This window comes from Planococcus citri, chromosome 1 (assembly GCF_950023065.1).
Source record: "Planococcus citri chromosome 1, ihPlaCitr1.1, whole genome shotgun sequence".
NCBI lineage: Eukaryota > Metazoa > Arthropoda > Insecta > Hemiptera > Pseudococcidae > Planococcus > Planococcus citri.
Genome location: NC_088677.1, coordinates 924,016 through 946,422, shown reverse-complemented (window position 1 = coordinate 946,422; position 22,407 = coordinate 924,016). Strand labels below are relative to the sequence as shown.

At 39.6% G+C, this 22,407-nt stretch overlaps 2 protein-coding genes across 2 annotated transcripts in view; both read right to left on the bottom strand.

Moving 5' to 3' along the window:
- The window catches only part of LOC135843899 (uncharacterized), a 165,368-nt gene that overhangs the window by 7,377 nt on the left and 135,584 nt on the right, over positions 1–22,407 (bottom strand). The window contains exons 6-10 of the mRNA XM_065361946.1: positions 11,638–11,772; positions 7,724–7,901; positions 3,550–3,662; positions 3,228–3,376; positions 1,581–3,134 (exon numbers count right to left, since the gene is read on the bottom strand). Coding sequence (XP_065218018.1) covers positions 3,335–3,376; positions 3,550–3,662; positions 7,724–7,901; positions 11,638–11,736 — 432 coding nt within the window. The 5' untranslated portion in view covers positions 11,737–11,772 and the 3' untranslated portion in view covers positions 1,581–3,134; positions 3,228–3,334. The remainder of the gene's footprint in view (positions 1–1,580; positions 3,135–3,227; positions 3,377–3,549; positions 3,663–7,723; positions 7,902–11,637; positions 11,773–22,407) is intronic.
- Positions 19,439–20,407, bottom strand: LOC135843217 (uncharacterized). Its single transcript, XM_065361024.1, has one exon. It carries the CDS (start codon positions 20,405–20,407, stop codon positions 19,439–19,441), a length of 969 nt encoding a protein of 322 aa, XP_065217096.1.

Here is a 22,407-nt window from a genome sequence, read left to right as displayed (position 1 = left end):
TTTTTCTTTCCAAAGGGCGGTTATACTACTCGTATTATCGTTTACCTAACTTTAAAGTTTATAAACCCACGCGTTCAACGGTAGGCAGCTAGGTACCTATAGGTAGAGGTAGGTACACGAGGGTTTTAAATTTGACAAATTCCTTAAACGTTTCAGTGTCTGTGTCTGGTTCGGGGCGCAGCACAACACACAACGTTCGTTATTCTATTCTCTCTGTGTCTGTGCCTACTTCAACGTTAAACGAGATGTCATTTTAATTAAAAATTTTTCACTTTTCGTCTCGTAACTTCGTGTTTATGCTTAACCAGTCACACAGACAAACGCGCCGAAACAATAGCAATGCTATGGCAATTATTTTAAACTCGATAGCGATAAGCTTTATCCGAATACCTAACGAAATGATCGCTCAAAATGAATTATCCAGAGTTCGTGCAAACTTTTGCACCCTTTTTTTGTTTTGTTGCTTTTTGTTTGTTGACATCTTTGTCGAAAAGCTTCGCTCACCGGAGACAAAAACGTATCCAAGTTGCATACAGTTCACACTCGATAATATTTTCCAAAAAAGGAAACTTACGAGCTAAAAACCTTGATCAATTAACCAAAAAGTAATCAAAAAAGTGAAAAACCGCGAGAAAAACGTTTCAATGAGAACAAAAATGACCAAACAAAACAGAATACATTTTCAATTTTTAAAAAATTGGACTAGGTATTTTGCAGCTTTTTTACAAGTAAAAATTTTCGCAACTTCTAACGAACAAGATTGACAGAAAGTAAGACTTTCACAATTAAGAAGTGGAAAAACTGATTGGCAAGTTTTGAAAAAAAAGGGACTTTTGAACAATTTAAAATAAAAAAAAAATCCTGGAATCATTTGCGAAAAACGATTTTTAGTCATTTTGTTAAAAACTTTTAATTTTGTCAATTTTTCAAAAACTCAAAAAGCAAGCATTTTTTACAATTTTTGGAGAAAACCGAGACATGGACCATTTTAGTTAAGAATCAGGACTTTTTCAATGGGGAATCGTTGGTAAAAAAGTGGCAATTCTGGAAAGCGAGATTTTCTGCCAAAAAGCAACTTTGAACAGTTTTAGAAATAACAGCAAAACCTTTTCTAATTATTTTTTTTAAATTTTTAGCCATTTTGCTAGAAGACCGCAATTTTTATCATTGCTGAAGAAAAGAGAATTTACGACAATTTTTAGTAGAAAGCAAGAATATGACAATTTCAACAAAAAGAAGAACTTATTGGCATATTGTAGCAAAAAAAATAGTAGAGTTTTGGGCAATTTTTGAAAAAAAGTGAGACCTTTTTGATAATTTTCACCAACAAAGGGATGAGCGAGACTTTTTAAGAATTTTTTGCGAAAAAATGACAATTTCTAGTAAGAAAGAATATTTTTGGCAATTCAAAAGATGAGATTTTTTGCTATTTTTATATTTTTTCCAGAAAGTAAAACTTTGCTATAAGCTCCATAATTACTGTACTCAAAAAGGTCATCGAGTACGATCGCTGAGCTGAATCTCATTTTTGGTTGAGCATTACATCACATAGTAAATTAGTCCATTGCGGGATTACACACCTTAAAGTCGTTAAATCGTAATACATCCAGTATTGAAATATTCGACGTTCTTTTCTACTTTCATACACGATATTCGAGCATCCAAATAGGTAAAAAGTGAACCATACAAAGCTTTGACGAAAACATCTCTGCCCTACCGGCCACAAACGTCTAATAGACATCTATTAGATATTTTTTTCAGCCAAAGATACAGCTAATGGATAACTGGAATAGCTGAAATTACCTTGTTTTAATAACAGGAAAGTACCTTTTATGTAGTATTACATGGTAAATACAAGGCTAATAGATATCTGTAAAGCATTATGGCTGCAATGCGCCAAAGAATAGATATCTATTCTCCAATGCCTTGTAGCCATAATGCTTTACAGATATCTATTGGATGTTTCTCAGCTATTAAAATGACTGAAATTCGCCCTGCAAAATGAAGGTACTTTTAACAATGTGCAACTTGTTTATTTGAATAAATTTAAAGAAAACTTGAAGTGATCAAAAAGTAATAGGTAATATTATAATGAGTGACAAAGTTTCAAGTGATTCAGGTGTAATTAGAGAAAAATAATAGCAAAATGATGTCAGCAGCATACTCGTAGGTGGGTATTCACCTTATCAGTAAGTTACCTAATTAACATAGAATAAGAAATTCACGATTAGGTACCTAATCATATACACTCCATAATTTATTTGTACACTTCACAATCATAAGTTTCTTTCGTTTCAATTATTATAATACCAATACCTATCAACTTACTATAGATAAAATGAACATGCTGCTGACTTCATTTTGCCATTATTTTTTGTGAATTCTTCTTAGATTAAACCTAAATTACCTACTAGAATCTTTGTCACTTATTATTTTTTAAACACTTTAAATTTTCTTCACATTTACACAAAAAAAAACGCGTTTTAGAATATGTATTTTCTTATTAAAAAGCAAAATTGAAGAAAAAACAAATTATAATGTGATTTAAGAACTCGTTTATTGTAATTTATTGCGATTTTGACGCGTTTTAGTCAAAAATCGACCACTTTCAAGCACAAAATAACGAAAATACTCATTTCCGATACGACACGTTCTTCCTTCCATCACGAAAATTTGTGTACTGAAGTTCTTGTTTAATTTTTTGTTCATTGGTTTAAATCTGAATGAACTCGGACATCAAATAGATAGCTAAAGTATATCTGTCACCAGACAAAAATTCATACTAATTTACTGTATGTCTATTTGACATCTAGTTGCTGTAGATTTTTTGTTTAGTTATTTAATACCTGGTGACAATATATTTTAGCTATCTTAAATTTGTTTCTAATAGATATTTTAAATTTGGGCTGATAGCTAACTATTAGACGTTACTTGAAATGAAATATTTTAACAACTTTTACAAATATCTGAGAGATATCTAATAAATAGCGGAATGGCTGAATAGCTGAAAAGCTGTTACAGTCATAAATATTCCGTCTATTAGATATATGTGGCCGGTAGGGTGATGTCTGAAGATTGGTCAACTCGTATATTCAGCGCTGTATACTTGTAAATGGTCTTTCATTTCGTGCTTCCTGCAAAAACAGTAACAGGCGAGTTAATAACTGACTGTGACTATAAAGATACAGGCTATTCTTCGTCGAATGGCGTACTCGTACTTTACTTACATTGAAAATAGCTCAACATCTTGCCGTCATTTTGGTGGTTGAAGCTTGCTTGATAATTCCAGTCCACCTGATCTCTGTGTCTGACTCCTTCTTGGCCATGTTTCATTTCAATTGTTCACGATGAAAGTACACGTTTCCATAACGTAAAACTGTCAACAAATCGAAAATTATAATAGATTCTCAAGTGTAAGAATTAAAAAATATGCTAACGTGAGAACGATTTCAAAAAGAATGATGAATTTTTGCAAATATCCATGGTCTTGGGAGGAGGAGGGGGGCAAAAAACCACGTGGAAGGCGATAATCCTGAAAATGGTACGTACCTCGTTCGTCGTACGTGCATTCCAACACTTGCACAGCAGACAACAAAGATGGGAAGTCTTCTCCATCGTATTTACTCGTGACGTACCATCGCGTCGATGTCGCAGCCACCACCCTGTAAAGTGTAAAACGTAGGTATATTTTTATTCAACTCGACGAGACTGACGCTGAGACTCGGCTCAAATCGATCAAGACGTAACTAAATACGGCTTAACTTATGCGACAGCGATAACGGCGACGAAGACGAAGACGACGCTACACTCGACTCAGGAAAGCGCATTACGCCAGCTTGTCATTTATCAAACGTGTTTTTCAAATAGACGAGAAGAGGAAAAAAAACAACTCGCTGCTTAGGCAGTATACTGAGTATACAGATATACCGACTGCGAGTATGCTTCGCTATGAAAAATAGCAGCTTTTAAAACTTCACTTAAATTGTAGCAAAGTAGGCGCTTATTACGTTAGGTACCGTAATAAGAGCAGCACTTGTTTAGTTTACGTCTTCTTCCTCGTTTCCTAAGTACCTACTACCTACTACCTACTACACTTACTCTTTTATTTTTCTTTGACTCGCCGTCACCGTCACCGTCTTCGTCGTTGTCATTGTCGTCATCGTTTAACAGCAGCGTTCAGCGTTCAACTTGTAACCAACAAGCTCACTGGATTTATTAGCACCTATTTCTCGACTCGATCGATACAATGTAGGTACCTACCTATTATTTGGGCGCAATTTTCCGCACCAAATTTCGCATCGAATTATGGAGGGATGACGCCGTAGGTACGATTGTAATATTTCATTAAATTCGTTTCTCTCTATTCATTATTCAGAAGTTTGACGAACGAGGGGTGTTGCACCCTCTTCTCCCAGTCAGAAAAATGTTGGCAACAAAGTTGAAAATTTTTGGGATAAATTGGGTGAGTTGGAAAAAGTTGGGAAGAATTTGCGAGTATGTAGGAAAAATCAAAAAATTACCAAAAAACTATGGGTTCATACTTCTTGAATTACAAATTTTCAAAAGCTTTCGCACGGGCCCGATCATTTTCCCTTTGGGGGGCAAGGGATGAGCCTCCGCTAATGCTTTTTTAAGAACTGTGAATAAATTTTCTCGATAAGCTGGCACCCCCTGGAAACAGTAGTTCAACTACTGGCCAATCATCCCATCACTGGTCGATCATGCACCCTACACGCGGGTTAAAACGGCCCTTCTCAGGGCCTCAGACAAGGGCACCTCCCTTAAGGATCATGTCCATAAACATAGAGAGCCTGTCAGGGCCAAAGGAAGTTATACTAGCTGAAATGGTTAAGATAGTGTAAGCTGGGGATATGCTGAAAATGATACAGAGGTGACCTAGTGGAGAAATAGGCTGAAAAGCAGCAGCTGAGCGTGATCTTTGATGCAAGACTGCTGGCATCCTTCAACAGTGGAAGATGGAAATGCGGATATAACCCAGATAACATTTTTGTTTTGGAGCAAATCTCAAGTCTATGTCACAAACGAGTAGCAGATCCAATTCCCCGAACCCAACACAGACCAATTATATGCAAAATTAAGGGGGTCATCAGCCCAATTAAATGTGAAAACCCACTTCCAAGATTCAATTTCAAAAAGGCCAATTGGGAAGCTTTCAAACAGGCAATTGAAGAAAAGATAGACAAACTACTGCCAATACCAGAAAATTATGAACTCTTTAATGAAATCATTAAGAAAGCCTCAAAAGAGCATATTCCAAAGGGGGGAAGAAAGGAGCATATCTCTGGAATGGAGCTGCACCTCATGACACAATATAAGGAGTATGTTAAAAAATTTAATGAAAATCCTTTCAGTGAGGAAACCATTGAACTAAGAAATCAATTAGCAAGTGATATAGCAGAATCTAGACAGAAAAAATGGCAGGAATTAGTAGAAAATCCGGATTTCTGCAAAGATAGCCGAAGAGCCTGGCAACTGCTGAAGAGACTTGATGGAGGCAAAACCCAACACAGCAATTTCACTCAAGTTACAGCTAACCAAGTAGCCCATCAACTACTCCTGAATGGCAAGACTGATAGCAAAAGCAGCCTAACAAAAGTGGAGAAATGCATGGATGTGGAAGTGAATAACTTTGCCAAACCAATTACTAACAAAGAAGTGAAGTCTGCAATCAAATTGTCCAAAAATAGGAAGGCTGCTGGTGTGGATAACATGTATACTGAACAGATCAAACACTTCGGACCAAAGGCAATAAATTGGGCCCAAAAAGTGTTCAATGCCTGTATAGAAACTTCAAAAATGCCAAGACTATGGCAACAGGCACATGTTATTGCATTACAGAAACCAAGCAAGGATGCAAATGACCCAAAGAATTACAGGTCTATCTCCCTGTTGTGTCACCTATACAAGATTTTTGAAAGAGTCATTTTAAATCACATGACTGACTGTTTAGATGAGAGGCTGATCAAACAGCAGGCTGGATTTAGACCAGAAAAATCATGCACTGGCCAGATATTACACTTAACATAGCACATTGAAGATGGCTTTGAAAAGAAGAAAGTCACTGGAGTAGTATTTGTTGACCTCACAGCAGCTTTTGACACAGTGTGCCACCAACTACTCCAGTATAAGATGTACCAATTTACAAAGGATTTTAAATTTACACAGATAGTCACTATGTTGATGAAAGACAGAAGATTCTATGTGACACTCATTGGTAAAAACTGCACCTGGAGGCGGCAAAAGAACGGATTGCCCCAGGGCAGCGTTTTGTCACCAATTCTCTTCAACATTTACACCAATGACCAAACAATTGGACCAGATACCAACCACTTTCTGTATGCAGATGATCTTGCACTAACTGCCCAACATGATACATTTGCGGAGGTGGAGGACACACTAAACCAGGCTATAGAAAAACTGGACACTTACTATAAAGATAACCACCTCAAACCAAATCCAACAAAGACAGAGACATGCTCTTTTCATCTCAGAAATCGTGAAGCAAAGCGACAATTGAATATTCGATGCGGTGGAACAGATCTGAAACATGCAGATAACCCCAAATACCTGGGTGTAACCCTAGATAGGTCCTTGACCTACAAAAGGCACTGTGAGGCAACAAAAATGAAAGTTGCACCCAGATCAAATATAATTCGCAAACTAGCAGGCAGCAGTTGGGGAGCTAAGCTCCAAGTTATGAGAGCATTTGCACTAGCACTGTGCTATTCAGTGGGGAGTATGCCTGTCCTGTTTGGAGTCGTTCAGCACATGCAAGTAAAGTTGATAAACCCTTAAATGAAGCATGTAGATTGGTGACAGGGTGCTTACGCCCAACACCATTGAATAACCTATATGAGTTGAGTGGAATTCTGTACTCCAAAGCAAAAAGGATGGAAGTCCATATGACCAGGCATAAGAAAAGGAGGTTAGTGTGTTCAGTGCAGTTTTGAGAAACATACATTTTAAATTTTGAACTGAAAAGTTTAAAATCCCTGTATCAAACTGAGAAGCTCATTGCAAAAGTAGCCCTTGTCACATGAACCTAAGCAATCTCCAAAGCTCTCCCTTGAGCGTAACCCCGTATCATGAATGTAAACTCTATAAAGCAATTCCTCTCAAGGCTACTCAGGGTAGACCAACTTGATGGTCATTTCATCATTACAACATGATCTCCGCAGTTGGCAATAGGTGCAATTGAGTGAAAAGGGTCTAAAAGTTCATGTGACAAGGGCTACTTTTGCAATGAGCTCCTCAACTACATTAAAAACACTAACCTCCTTTTCTTATGCCTAGTCATATGGACTTCAATACTTTTTGCATTGGAGTACAGAATTGCCCCACCAGCAGTCAGACGTGAGGTTGCATCCATGGTAGAGAAGACAAAGATGCTAAAAAATCCACTGCATCCTACGTATGGATATGAAGAACTGGCAGGAACCTGCCTCAGATCTAGACACAGTTTCATGAAAACAGTTGAAGAACTAAAAGATACCCCTAGCACAGATAGATGTCGCATATGGAATGCAGCTGTTGAGGGAAGAACTAGGCAGGAAGCCCTACCAAGCAGAGAACATTTGAAATATGGACTGTGGAAAACTCTTAACAGATTTTTCGAATTGAACTTTTATTTTTGTTCCTGATAGGGATACAATTTAAAAACGAAAAGTATGGAAATATTGGTGAACTTTTTGTAAGCACAAACCTGATTCAGATAGAAATACGAGTGTTAGTCCAAATTTCGGTGCTTCTTCCTCGGCTAATCCGGCCAACAGTTCGTGAAACACGAGGTAATTTCTTTCGGTGATCCGGTGTTGCGTTGGGAAACGATTCGTGACTTTTCCAGCAGACATTCGGTTAATTTGGATCCAATAACGACGCCTCTGCGCAAAACAGACAAAGAATCATCATGAAATATGTATGTACGAGTAGGTATACATTGAATATTCATCTCAAATACGAAATGATGAAACTTTAATCGCAAATGTGGAATTGCGAATGTGTTTCCAATTTCTATAGGTATCATTAAGCTATGCAAGTAAGTACGTAGGTGTAGATACTGTACATTGTATTCTCACAAGTAAACTACTAGGTATGCACGCTACAGCATTGCAAAAGGCACGCAACGCAGAACAGAAAGGAAAAATTGGTCGAAATTAAAAAACTTGTCGCGCGATGGGAAAAAGCACCGAGACCGACACTGCGCGGCCTGGGCCAGCCAATCATTATGCGTAGCGGATACTATTCGCAATCAAAAACCGATGGAGGTAGGTACTCGTACTCGTATAGTAGGTAAGGTACGCAGCTAGGCACTAGGCACGAATAAATAGGTATAGGTATCCGTACTACGCTACGGTATAGGGTATATTGACAAATAGTGGCAGCGATCACGTTCGTCGTATAAACCCTTTAAGAATACTCGTACCTACGATATAGACGATAGACGAAAGGTAGAGAGGTACGTAAAGGTAAGGTACAAGAGGTTGGTGGCTTTCTGGCTTACGCTAGTCGAGTCGGCTTTAAAATTCAAACCATGGTTGATTTTTCGCCCGCGCTTCCAACTTATCGTACGCATGGGAAAGCGAAGACGAACGATGCCTTTCCAAAGTGCAATAAATCTCTCCATTGATCAAGGATACGATAGGGTCGGCGAAACGAGCGCGAATGGGGCGCAGGGACGCAGATGAAGTGGCAAATGAACTCGTGCTCGAGCCCGAGTCGCATCTCCTGCGCCTTCTTTCCCTACTTTTCGCTTTTCCTCGATGAGCTTCGATGCTGCTGCTATGCTAGCTATACATCCACCAATCTAACAAATATAAATAATTCCTTCTACCTCGGCCGATTGCCGAGGAAAAAACCAATAAATTGTGTAGAGATAAGCAACGTTCAATCGACCAATACTTTTTACTAGAGTGCAAGTAAGCAACAAAAAATCAATAAACAGAAAAGCTGAGAAAATTTTCTCTCAAAACATTCGACTTTTTATTACGAGTACCTATTATTAGGTAGGTATTTTTTTCCTTCCGTAAACACCTCACACACTCGCGAGGATGGCGATTGGAGAGCAGTCCCACTCTGCTCCCTCTGCATGTGAAAGAAAATTCGCTTTTCTTGATAGCTGACGTTATAAAATACATTTTTCACGACTCATTCTTAGGGTATCCGACGACGACGACTTGAAGCCAATAAAATTTACCCGTACCATTTTCAACCAGCAATTGAGCAAGAAGTACAGCTACAGGGTTCATTAGCTGTTAGCTACACCTGATGCGGAAAACAACAAAAAAATACACTGCTTCGAGATTACACGTAAATTATATGTATACGACGTTATCAAATAGTCTGCACTTCAACTGGCAAAAAGTGCCCTAGGAAATCGAATTTGGCTGGAATTATCACGGCCTGAAAAAGTCGTGGGTATTACTCGTACTTGGTCAAATTTTCAAAGTTCATATTTTTTCATACATTTTAGTACAAGAGTAAGTACTAAGAAAAATTCATGCAAAAAAAAGAAAAAAAAGAAATGGACAGTTTGATCGAAATAATTGCAGGTCACGATTCTCAGAATTTGATTTCAAACGAATTGATTAACGTCAATTTAGGACTTGTCAACAGAATATTCACCAAATTAAGATCGATGCTGTGGAAAACTCAAATTTTGATTTTACAGCAATTGATCCAATCCAGCTTGTAAGTAAGGTACCTACAATAAAGCTAAAGCATTTGAGAAACATGGTAACTCGGGTAAAGCAGAGGATAGGTAAGTTGGTGAGAAAATATTCGTTCGAATTTTCCATCGTTATGGCATGGCATAGGATAAACGCGCGAAAAACTATTTTTTACCATTACTACCCAACTACCTACTACCTAGCTCCCAGCCAGCTATTTTAAGCCCTTGTATGCGCGTACGATAACAACTATAGGTGTGTCTACGTATGGTACGCTGTGCCCTGAACTGGCAACCCGAATCCCGAGGGTACGATGTATTAAATTATCGTATTAACGTATTATTTTTTTCGACAATAATTGCGTTATAAATCAAAAATTTCTTCGACTCTGGCTTGTAAATTATGATTAATACTCGGCGTTGTTTTCTTTCAAACTTACCAACTCACGCATGTAAATTTTATTTACCTTGGCGCTTTTCTCTCGTTTCTCAATTTAGACATCCGCATCGTCGGTCTCGGTACGAGTACAGCAGTACACCTGTTCTTCCCGTTCTCGCGGTTTTTTTCTCGCACTTTTCTATTTTTTCACTTATTGTGAAAACTTGACGCGATGAATACGTAAATACTCGTACACTATAGGTGCGTTCGAATGGTTACCGATGTATCGCGTCGAGGTACAGGGGGTCTGTTCACCGATGGATGGATTGAATTTTGGCTTTATTTCTTAAAATACGAGTACGGTTGAAAAGGGAGTTTTTCATAATATGAAAACATGCGGCCAAAGAAAGTTGAACCATTTCAGTCGTATTTTACAGCCGTCATATTATACTCGAATTTTTCAAAATCGCAGTTCGAAAGTTTTGAATAAAAAATGAAACTTTCAAGTTAGATGAAAAAATAACATCAATTTAGGCGAACCGAGCGTGTTTTGTTAGTACAATTAGGATAGCTCGTGTACACACTCGTGAAATTTTTTTTGAGATTTTTTCACTACCACTCTCCAAAAAAAATTGTTTAGATTTAACGGAGAAAAAAATACAAATCATGTAAAAGAATTAATAAATTCACATTACTGTACTACACTCTAATACTGACAATGAGATCTGGTCCATATGACCCCCCCACACCGCTCCAACGTAACGAAAAGGTGAAATTCGAACTCCTTAGAAAATAAGAAAAACAAACAAAAAAATTGAATTGTTCGATTTTTTACATTTTAACGCTCGTGCAGTTGGTCCATTTTCATTAGAAAAGCACTAAGGGAGTCGAACGAAACTTGACAAAATTTTATCATCAGAAACTGGGTTCAACTCGTTCGCGAACGTTTTGCTCAAAATCGACGAATCATTCGAGCACGACTGAACACGTGAAAAAGCACGTAGAAAAATTTGACGTTGTCAAATCGATCAATAAGAATTGAAGACGATTCGTTCGCGAACGATTTGATCAAGGTCAAAAAATCGATCGTTAACGAATGAATTATCAATAGGTGAATCTAAACGGATGAAAAATTATGCATAAAATTTGATACGACAAATCTATCGACAAAAATTCAAGTCAATTCGTTCGCAAACGATTCGTCCTGAATTCACAAATCATTTGAGAACGACTGAATCACTCATTCGGTGGAAAATAACGTTGCACAATTTGACTTTTTCAAGTCCATCAATAGAAAACCGAATATAATTTACCCATACGTAAGAAATAGTTCACCGATGGATTTTGAAACAAATGAATATTCGTGGGAGACGAACGGAGCGGTCCATCTACTAAACCATCAGATCCGCCCTTCAGACGAGGACATTGCGTACATTAAATAAAAATTACCGCAAAACGGACGTAAAATGCAATTTTTTCAAAATTTCTCACCTCGTTCGAAGGTGCCCTTTGGGCTTTGCGTATACGTATAACATTGAATGAGTAGAAAAATAACACCATTAAAGGCACTTACGAGTAGGTCAGGTACGGTGGTGGTAACGTTTCCAAAATTTGGCCTTCGTACTTCTTGACCATATCGCGCATTTTGCGAGGGAAGATTCGCATTTCGCATTTCGCAGCTACCAACCAAAATGCTGCCGGTATACGTCTGCAAAAAGGAAAGAAAAAGCAATAGCCATTAGTTACGATAGCGTTGCCTAACCGAGCTATAGCTAAAGTCGTAAATATGAAATAAATAAATATAAAGCGTTTACGGCTCTCGCCCACAGCCTTCATTTTGGCGAAACGCAGCGACGTGAAATAAAATTCGGTCCCTCGGCAGAGATCGGATGATTTAGCACTTACGTTATACTCATAGTCGTAGAAGCAGCAGGTAATGATTAGGCCTTTTGAAACGGTTCACAAGACTCGTTAGTACGTAGTTATTAGATTAGATATGTAGGTGGATGGATATCGAATCGTCGGTGACGCGACGTTAATTTTCAGCCATTATATGTAACTTGTTCTATTAAAAGTTATCGTAAAATGGACCAATTACTCGGCAGCGCACTCCAGGGAGATATACTCACGCCGAGACTGCCTATCCAACTAATACGAGTAGCTATTAGTTAGACAGCTATTTCAGTCACCTTTCTTGCGAAAGGCCTGTCGCCGCGCCACGCCGGCACGTGATTCAATTTTACAGCTAATTTTATAATTTCGACGACATTTCGAAAAGTCGACTAATTTTTCGTTGTTTTCAATCAAATCATAATTTAAATTGATGAAACAGAAAAATTTTTTCTGATAAAAATGTCAAAATGCATTCAAAAATAGTTGAAAATCATAAAAATTGGTAGAATAAGTAACTACAGTGAAAAGTTTTTCAAAAAAAAAAAAAAAATGATGAAATTGACTCAAAAATGGCTAAAAATTGAGAAAGAATCGAAATGCCCGAAATTACGTATCTAAAAATGGTCAAAAAAATAATACAAAATACTCCTCAAAAGATTCGATCACGAAAGATTCGTTCAAAGACGATGAATCATTCGCGAACGACTGAGTCACAGAAAATCAAATCGGGTTCGGGTATAACTGAAATCACAAAACTCGAGAATTTTAATCCTATCATCACTTCATCAGGAATGGGATTCATTTCGTTCGCGAACGATTTTATCAAAAGTGAGAAATTGATCGGGAACTATACCATAAAACTTGGCATTAAAAATCTGTCAGCCAAAATTGGAGTTGATTCACCTGCGAACTAGTCACTCTGAAATGATGAATCAATTATCGTTCGAGAACGAGTGAATCATTTCGGAGTTAAATCAGATAATACGCGACAAGGCGAACACAAACATTTTCAAATCTGTCAATAAAATTTGCGAATGAATCGTTTGCGAACGATTAGCTCGGAGAAAAAAAATCGTTCGCGAACGAACGAATCACTAAAAAATTGAATTAGGTATCGGTGACACGATGAAACATCGCAGCTTTTAATCTTTTTTGAATAAATAACTAACTACCTAAACTGAAACATAAATTATTCTAACTTTCGAGTGCAGCGTGACGATGAGTTGGACATTCGAGAAAACTATGAAGATTCGTCGAGGAAGGGGAAGAGCGATGCATTTAACCGACTAATTTACGTTTTTAATTAACCGGCCTGCCGTACGGCGTACGCCGTACACACGCATCACATATCAGTTAAACACCAGTGATTCGACAAACTGAAATCTCCAGTCTCCACATTTTAACCTGCAGCAGCACTTGGGAGTCCGGGGGTGGAGCAGAGTTTCTCGAGCAAAGGGCTGAATCGTTTGCCAACGCGTCAGGTACACTTTCAGCAGAAAAAATTCGCCCTCCGTCCTTCGTCCTTCGTCACACGTCACATCGCTATACTCTAAATGAAGCCGATTTTTTTTCTTCTTTCTGTTCGCCATTAATCACAGGCATAGGCATAACACGCGCCTGGTAGCTTTTTCAAACGCTATGTTTTTTTTCACTCGCTTTCAGCTCGTTCGTTTGCGCGGAATTCTTCGCTAAATAAAATATAACCGACGACGATAACTAGACCTTTTTCCTAGTCCGAGCTCGCAGAGCGCAAAAAAAAAAAAAAAGAAGCCAAGCAGCCTTCAAGACACACGTAACTAAAATGAATAGAAGCTTAATTCGAATAATCCGCTATTTCTTTCCCTTTTTTTTTCTTTCTGTATTTTGCCCACATTTTCACATACACTCGTCGCTATCGCTTTTTTGCTTCTAATTACGACACGAAATTTTTATAAATTCTTTTTTGTAAAAAAGAACGCCAAGAAGAAGAAATATATAGCGAGCAGAAAAGAGAGGAACTCGTTAAAAATCAAATTAACGCGTGTACGCGAGTGTTCGCCTTTTATGTAGAATAGGCTGTACGCGGTTAATTAAAATCTTTTATTCGACGACTTATAAATAAGCCTCGATTATGTGGCGAAATTAAGGCGAACACCGACGCGACGCCTTGTCTCGCGTCGTCAATCGTCGATACCGATTCATCGTCATCGGCTTCGGCGGAATCGAATGGCATGGCGATGGCGTAAAATGACGATGTTTATGTAAAAGGCGAAAGCGTACTTACGTAAATTAATTCCTTTTCGTAGCGTATTTTTAAATTTCCTAATAAGCGCGCTTCTTTCAAATCACTGAAACATAAATCATAACACTAGCGCGTTTTAACGTTTACACGTTTAACGTTTACGTTCAATCATTATATTTACGTAATTTTTCATGTATTTAGACGAAAGTTCCAGTTTCGTTTCGTTTGGTTTCATCAATTACACCGTACACGCTTTTCGTAATATTTGTCGTACCAAACCAACCAATTTCAATACCTACTCCACTCGAGTGGTTAGCAATTTTTTCACACTTGGGATAACTTATTCGCCGTTGAGGTGTACCAACTATGTAATGTACTAAGCACGACACGACCACACTTTTCCCTTACCTACTCGTATTTCCATAACCTTAAACTCTGATAAATGTACCAACCACTAGTTGCATGATGAATACGCCGAAAAAACTCCCGCCATTTTGACGAGATCGTTCACGCAGAAATCATCTCAACGATATGAAAACTCACAAGTTACAACATGGAACATGCACAAAATTTGCTAAAGGCTCAAGAATGTCTTGAAACTAGCATAATTTTCGATACATTAGATGAGAGATTTACCTAACACGGAATTACTTAGCTTGGTAAACCTTACAACTTTTTACCCCAATTTTATCAGATTTAAAAAATTACTACCTATTTGAAATTCAAACATTCGTTAAAAATTTGAAAAATGAAATTCATTAGGTACTCGAGCATTTCATCTGTAGCTATGTAGTAGGCCTATGCATTTTCGATTTTTATTTGTTTGATCGAAAAATGTTTCAACGCCCCCCTCTCACCTGATATAAGTACATATTGGACTTATACCTTATTTGATGTATGTATGGTAGAAATTTTTTAGTATGCTACACACACTATTGGTTTTGGTCTGAAAGAGGTCTCGGTAACGACAAAACTACCGAGGCCCTGGTCGACCTATGTGGTCGTAAATTATATGGCGGGGTATTACCCGCAATGTCCGCGCGTCTGACGCGACCTACCGCGTCCCCAGTTACCCCAAATACCTACGATGTCTCTAAAACGTAGGGAGACCCGTACCGAAGTCCGGATCGCTAGGATAGGGTTAATACCTGTCCGTACCACGCGGCCCGTTCAGGTATTGGCGAGAGTGCGATTCGTGCGTACCACACGGCCCGTCCGAATCGCAAGAGCGTTGAGGAAATATCCGTCCGTACCACACGGCCCGTCCGGATATGTAACAGAGCGCGATTCGTGTATGAATCGCGAAAGAAAAGGAAATACGGACGTCGCTCCTGTACAACTACACAAGTACCACGTGGCCCTCGTGTAGCTAGATAGGTGTGAGAGAGAAAAGAGTCGAGAGAGAACACCCTTGTCCAAATGCGCACGTACCACACGGCCCGCACGTAGCTGAATAAGTGTGAGAGGGAAGAAAGAGCAAGAGAGACAGAGAGAGAGCGCGCGAGAATGTAATGATAGCGCGATCGAGTCAAGTCAGAGAAACACCAAGTTAAAAGAGAGATGTTATTCGAATAGATAATTGTATGTACAAGACTGACTTTCTACCCTGGCTAGAGCTTGTATTTATATAAAATCTAGCCAGGGCAGAACCAAACGTATGACCATATATGGTCAAAAAAAGAAACGCATAAATTAACTCGTAGCTAGAGTATTTAGAAGGGTGGATGTGAGATGCGCGCGGACAGAGAGTTCCGTTTTAGAGTACCGTTAGGTAGTTCGAACCAGTACAATGGAAACATGACAAATTGACAAAAACGTAAACGTAAAGGCTCTCATATGCGTGACGCGATCTCACATCCCCCTACAGGACTCCCCCCGTAGAGGCGGAGCCGATAAAAAAATGAAGAAATATGTACACAGCGTAAAAATAAACAGTGCAGAAAAAAGCAAAATTGACATAAGTTTCAAAAAATTGAAGCACTGTGAGTTAGAATTAATTATTGAGTAGAAATTAAATTTAAAATGAAATGTACTTTAGAATACTAAGAGAAATAGCGAATATTTTGTAGGTTGGATGCCCATGTTACTCGTTTTTTCGTATTTAGGGAAGCAACATACCGGTCTGGTTGTTTGACTGTTCTCCCTGATCTAGTGGTGTACTGTACCAGAGCAGGTTCAAGGGGAGGAAAGTTGTCTGGTGTATACCAAGAGTCTGGTATGTTTGTTGTGCTGCTACTTTCACTTTCTATAGCTGTGTTTTCTTGCAAGTAAAATGCAGGCTTCAGTCTATCAATGCTAACAGTCTTTTTTGTACCATCCATATCTATTGTGAAGACCTTTTCTGTTCTTTTTAATACATCATAGGGACCAGTGTAGTTGAATGAGAGAGGTTGCTTTACACTGTCCGTTCGGAGATATACTTTTTTTGTTGTTTGTAGTTTTGGGTGTATGAAGAATGATTTTGATGTCTTGTGTAGAAAAGGTGCAGGTTGGAAGGTGGCAAATGCTTTTTTTAGTCTGTTTACATAATCTGGAAGAGGTAGAATGTCTTGCCTATCTGTTGATTGAAGGAAATCACCAGGCAAACGAATTGCTTTCCCAAACATAGTTTCAGCTGGGGAAAATGGAAAATCATCTCTGCAAGCTGTCCGAAGGCCAAGTAGCACAACTGGTAGTGACTCTGTCCATGTTGAGTTGTGGCATTTGAGTGCTTCTTTGAGGCGGCGATGTAGGCGTTCAATTATGCCATTACATTGAGGGTGATAAGCTGTAGTAGCGAAATGTTGAGCTCCGAGCAGAGTGATGAACGAATGGTGAATTTCTGATATAAATTGGGTCCCTCTGTCAGTTGTGATGACCTTTGGGACCCCGTACCGGGAGATCCAGTTGTCCATTATGGTTTTCACAACTGTTTCGGCTCTGATGTTTGGAATGGGCACAATTTCCATCCATCTGGAAAATCTGTCAATCATTGTGAGCAGATACTTTTGGCCATAGCTTTCGGAAAATGGACCAACTATATCAATGTGGACTCGTTCGAATTTTTCGGACGGTGGAAATGCCTGGTAGCTGGATCGAGTGTGTTTCGTGATTTTGGCTTTTTGGCAAAGGTCACAACTTTGAGCCCAGGTACGAATTTGTTTTCTCATTCCTGGCCAAATGTATCTCTGTTGAATTAGGCGTAATGTTGCATTTGGGCCAGGGTGAGATAAGTTGTGAAGTTGTTGGAAGATTTTGAGTCGAAGATTGGCAGGTATGTATGGCCTTGGATCGTTGTGCTCATTTTTGTCGCATTGTAGAACTGAGTTGTCAGCTAGCAGGTACGGAGTTAAGGCGAATGGACAGTTTTCAGTGCCATCTAGCCATTTCTTCAGTTGAGGGCAATTTTTCTGCTCATTTGCAATGGTTGATTGGTTGATAGGTGCAGAAATTTCATGTACTCTGCTCAGCATGTCGGCTACTTGGTTGCTTTTTCCAGATATGTGTTTGATGTTGGAGGTAATTTGAGCAATTTCGTCGAGATGAGCTGCACGCCTGGCATTGTATCGTTTATTGCTGACTGGTTTTTTCGTAAATGCGTAAGTCAGTGGTTGATGATCCGTGAAAATAGTGAAATTAGGATGACCTTCGATTAAATGGCGGAAATGGAGTAAACCTTCGTGAATGGCGAGGAGTTCACGATCGTAGGTAGGATAATTTTGCTGACGTTCGTTCAACTTGGCAGAATAAAATCCTAGAGGCTGGATTACTCCATCTGGCTGGATCTGCTCTAACACTGCTCCGATTCCAGTGTCAGAGGCGTCTGTGGTGAGTTGTAAAGGCAATTCGAGGTTGGGTATAGCGAGAAGTATTGCATTTGCCAGACGGTTTTTACACTCAGTGTAAGAAGCGAGCGCTTGGTCATTCCACGGAACTGGAGTTTTATCGCGTTTCTTAGTATGACCTTTGAGTAGATCGTTCATTGGAGCGAGCAGAGTGGCTGCATTCGGTATGTGTTCCCGGTAGAACGAAAATGAATTAATCACTCTTCTCAATTCCACTATGGTTGTTGGAGTCGGTAATCCAAGGATTTTGTTCACATTTTGCTGTTTTGGAAGGATACCATCTGCCGAGATTGTGCGCCCAAGGAAGGTGACCTCACGTTGTCCCAGTTGGCACTTTGCTGGGTTTATTGTTAGGCCGTAGTCACATAGGCGCTTGAAGAGGAGTTGTAGATGTTCTAGGTGCTCATCTTCATCCTTTGAGAAAATCAGGATATCGTCCAGATAGCACATAACAAAATCAAAATCTCTCAAAATCATGTCCATGAAGCGTTGATAAGTGCGAGGGGCATTCTTGAGGCCGAACGGCATACGTAGATACTCAAAAAGCCCAAATGGAGTAGTTACAGCTGTTTTTTCGATGTCATCTTTATGGACAGGAATGTAGTGGAAAGCTTTAACGAGGTCGACGACTGAGAAGATTTTGCAGCCTACCAGTTTCGGAGGAACATCGCTCATGTGAGGCAGAGGGTATTGATCAGCTTTGGAGATGGTGTTGAGTTGACGATAATCCCCACATGGTCGAAGTTCGCCATCAGATTTTGGGCGCAGGAGTAGAGGTGAAGCCCATGGCGATTTTGAGCGTCGTACAATGCCCAAGCGTAACATATCGTTGAATTCAACCTTGGCACGTTTATACATATCTGGTCGCAGGCGTCTTGGTTTTGAAAATACAGGAGGGCCAGAAGTTTCGATATGGTGCACAACGTCGTGCTTCGGTTTTTCTTGGAATGGCGCTGGCCTGACCAATTCGGGAAACATTTTCAGTAATTCGGAGAATTTATCAGATGAGTTGAGCATATGAACGGATGGTGTTTTTGCGGTTTTTATGGTGCTAGGAATGTACCAATTATTTCCCTTTACTAAACGGCGGCGGCGGAGATCAGTCATCAAGTCATGTTCATACAAAAAATCAGCTCCAATGATTGGATGATCGACGTCGGCGATAATGAATTTCCACTCGGTCGATTTTGCAAAACCGAGGTCGACATCGAGAATTTCATAGCCATAAACTTTAATTTTTCCGTTGTCAGCGCCAAAAAGAGAGAAAATCGGTTTGAGTTGTTTTTTTCCTTGAAATCGGGAGAGACTAGGTGGCAAAACAGAGAAATCGGAGCCGGAGTCGACTAAGTATTCAAGTTGAGATTTTTTGTCTTTGATGTGTAGGCGGCGAGAGCATGGAAAAAGGGGCTTGTGTGCCGCAGCCACGAACCCAGTTCTTAGTTTTCCTGATTAGTTGGTGGAACCAGCGGAACGAATTTGCACGGCTGGGTGCATTTGGTGGCGTCTGCACCGAATTTGTAGTGATACCAACAGTATGCGTAAGTACGAGAGCGAGATCTACTTCGATTTCTAGGCCTATCCTCAGAACGATCACGATCTCGTCCTCTGGACTGGCGTTGATTTTGGATGGTCACGGCAGAAATTTGAGCGGTGTGCGCGGTGAGAGCAGCGACTTGGGCAGTCAATTCTTCGATTTTTTTACTGAGCATTTGTTCGAATGACGAGAGTTGAGGTGGAGCATTAGGTTGTGGTGAAGGTTCGGGTTGTGGAGTAAGACTGGCTATCGAACCAATACTAGGTAGCATAACAGCGTGTAACGAGTCTGCCATAACTGCTAAGCTGTCTAATGGTACTTTATGAATCGAGAGATGTTCTTGCATACGTGGTGGTAATCGGCGTAGCCATAGCCTTTTTAATAAATCTTCGTTAGGGCACTGTCCTGCGAGCAAACGCATTTCAGTTAACAGAACTGAAGGTTTTTTGGTTCCTAAAGAAACGTTTTTTAGGAGTTCGTCTAATTTTTCTTCATCAGACACATTGTATAGCGATATGATGCGAGCTTTCAATTTGGCAAGGGTACTGTCAGCACTCTCATTCGATTGTAAAATATCGCAGGCTCGAGCTACAACGTCCGGTGGTAATTTAGTACACAGGATTCCTAAAATTTCGTCTGGGTCGGTAACTTTATGGGTACGAAATTGTCGATCCGCTAATGTGAACCACAGTGAAGGGTTTGAATGTAAAAAATCCGGTAACGTAACTCGATTGAACGGCATAGTCGAAAATAGCGGAGGTAAACCACTTGCGGATGTGCTTGCTGTGGTTCCAGAAGTTGCAGTCGATATGCTAGTGATAGGTGGGGTAAGGGAGAAAGTAGTAGAAGTCACGGTGGTAGATGGAGTCATTTTTGGATTTCGCGGTTTTATCCCGGGTTTCGGCACCACTTTTCTCGGTAACGACAAAACTACCGAGGCCCTGGTCGACCTATGTGGTCGTAAATTATATGGCGGGGTATTACCCGCAATGTCCGCGCGTCTGACGCGACCTACCGCGTCCCTAGTTACCCCAAATACCTACGATGTCTCTAAAACGTAGGGAGACCCGTACCAAAGTCCGGATCGCTAGGATAGGGTTAATACCTGTCCGTACCACGCGGCCCGTTCAGGTATTGGCGAGAGTGCGATTCGTGCGTACCACACGGCCCGTCCGAATCGCAAGAGCGTTGAGGAAATATCCGTCCGTACCACACGGCCCGTCCGGATATGTAACAGAGCGCGATTCGTGTATGAATCGCGAAAGAAAAGGAAATACGGACGTCGCTCCTGTACAACTACACAAGTACCACGTGGCCCTCGTGTAGCTAGATAGGTGCGAGAGAGAAAAGAGTCGAGAGAGAACACCCTTGTCCAAATGCGCACGTACCACACGGCCCGCACGTAGCTGAATAAGTGTGAGAGGGAAGAAAGAGCAAGAGAGACAGAGAGAGAGCGCGCGAGAATGTAATGATAGCGTGATCGAGTCAAGTCAGAGAAACACCAAGTTAAAAGAGAGATGTTATTCGAATAGATAATTGTATGTACAAGACTGACTTTCTACCCTGGCTAGAGCTTGTATTTATATAAAATCTAGCCAGGGCAGAACCAAACGTATGACCATATATGGTCAAAAAAAGACACGCATAAATTAACTCGTAGCTAGAGTATTTAGAAGGGTGGATGTGAGATGCGCGCGGACAGAGAGTTCCGTTTTAGAGTACCGTTAGGTAGTTCGAACCAGTACAATGGAAACATGACGAATTGACAAAAACGTAAACGTAAAGGCTCTCATATGCGTGACGCGATCTCACATCCCCCTACAGAGGAAAAATTCTTTGAAACGAATGTTCTCTTAGATGAATGGGCCGATTTTTTTTTGAAATTTCCATACGTAGATGTGGCCTAACGATTGGACTGGCATCTTTTTTCATTTTCGAGAAAAAAAATTACAAGTTTTACAATTGCTGCAAAAGTACCATCCGAAACCTAAAAAATGAAAATTTTTGCATTTTTGAAATATTTTACCAATGTGTAGACGATAACGTGAAAAAAATCCCCCTCCCCCCATTTGTCAACGAATTGACATTTTTCGTGCTATAAATTTTTATTTCGAGAGTGAAAGTAATGCATTTTTCGTCAATTTGTCGACAAATTGGGGGGAGGGGGATTTTTTTCACATTATCGTCTACACATTGGTAAAATATTTTAAAAATGCAAAAATTTTCATTTTTTAGGTTTCGGATGGTACTTTTGCAGCAATTGTAAAACTTGTAATTTTTTTTTCTCGAAAATGAAAAAAGATGCCAGTCCAATTTTTTGATATGTTATTCTACATAAAAAGGACTAAAACTGAGAATTTTATCAGAATTTTTACTGACGGACATCGTAGTTATATTCAAATTATAAGTTTTAAAATCGATTTTTTTAGGTTTTTGAAAGTGGCAACACTGATTTTGACATCACTCGTCGATTACCCTCTCAAAGTACTACAATTTGAAAAAAAGTTTCAAATTCTATACCACGTACAACCGGAGCAATTTGCAACTGAAATTTTCCATTTTCGGCTATTTTGGAGAACTTTGAAGCGCCACAGCTCCGTCAAAAAAAATCGAAAAAATGTTCGGTTTGCGTCATTCGTCATCGTTTGATGACCTCTACAAATGATCTGATTTTGAAAAAAATCGAAGACCCCTCGTGCAAAAATCCGCCGATTTGGCATGGAATGACCCAGTGTTATCTTTCCCATTGTTCAATTTCAAACATTTCAAATTTGGTTATTTTCTAAAAGTTATAAATCAAAGTGATTTGCTGCCTATTGATTTTCAATGATCCATTGTATTCGCCTATCTGTCTCGCGCTTATACCTACAG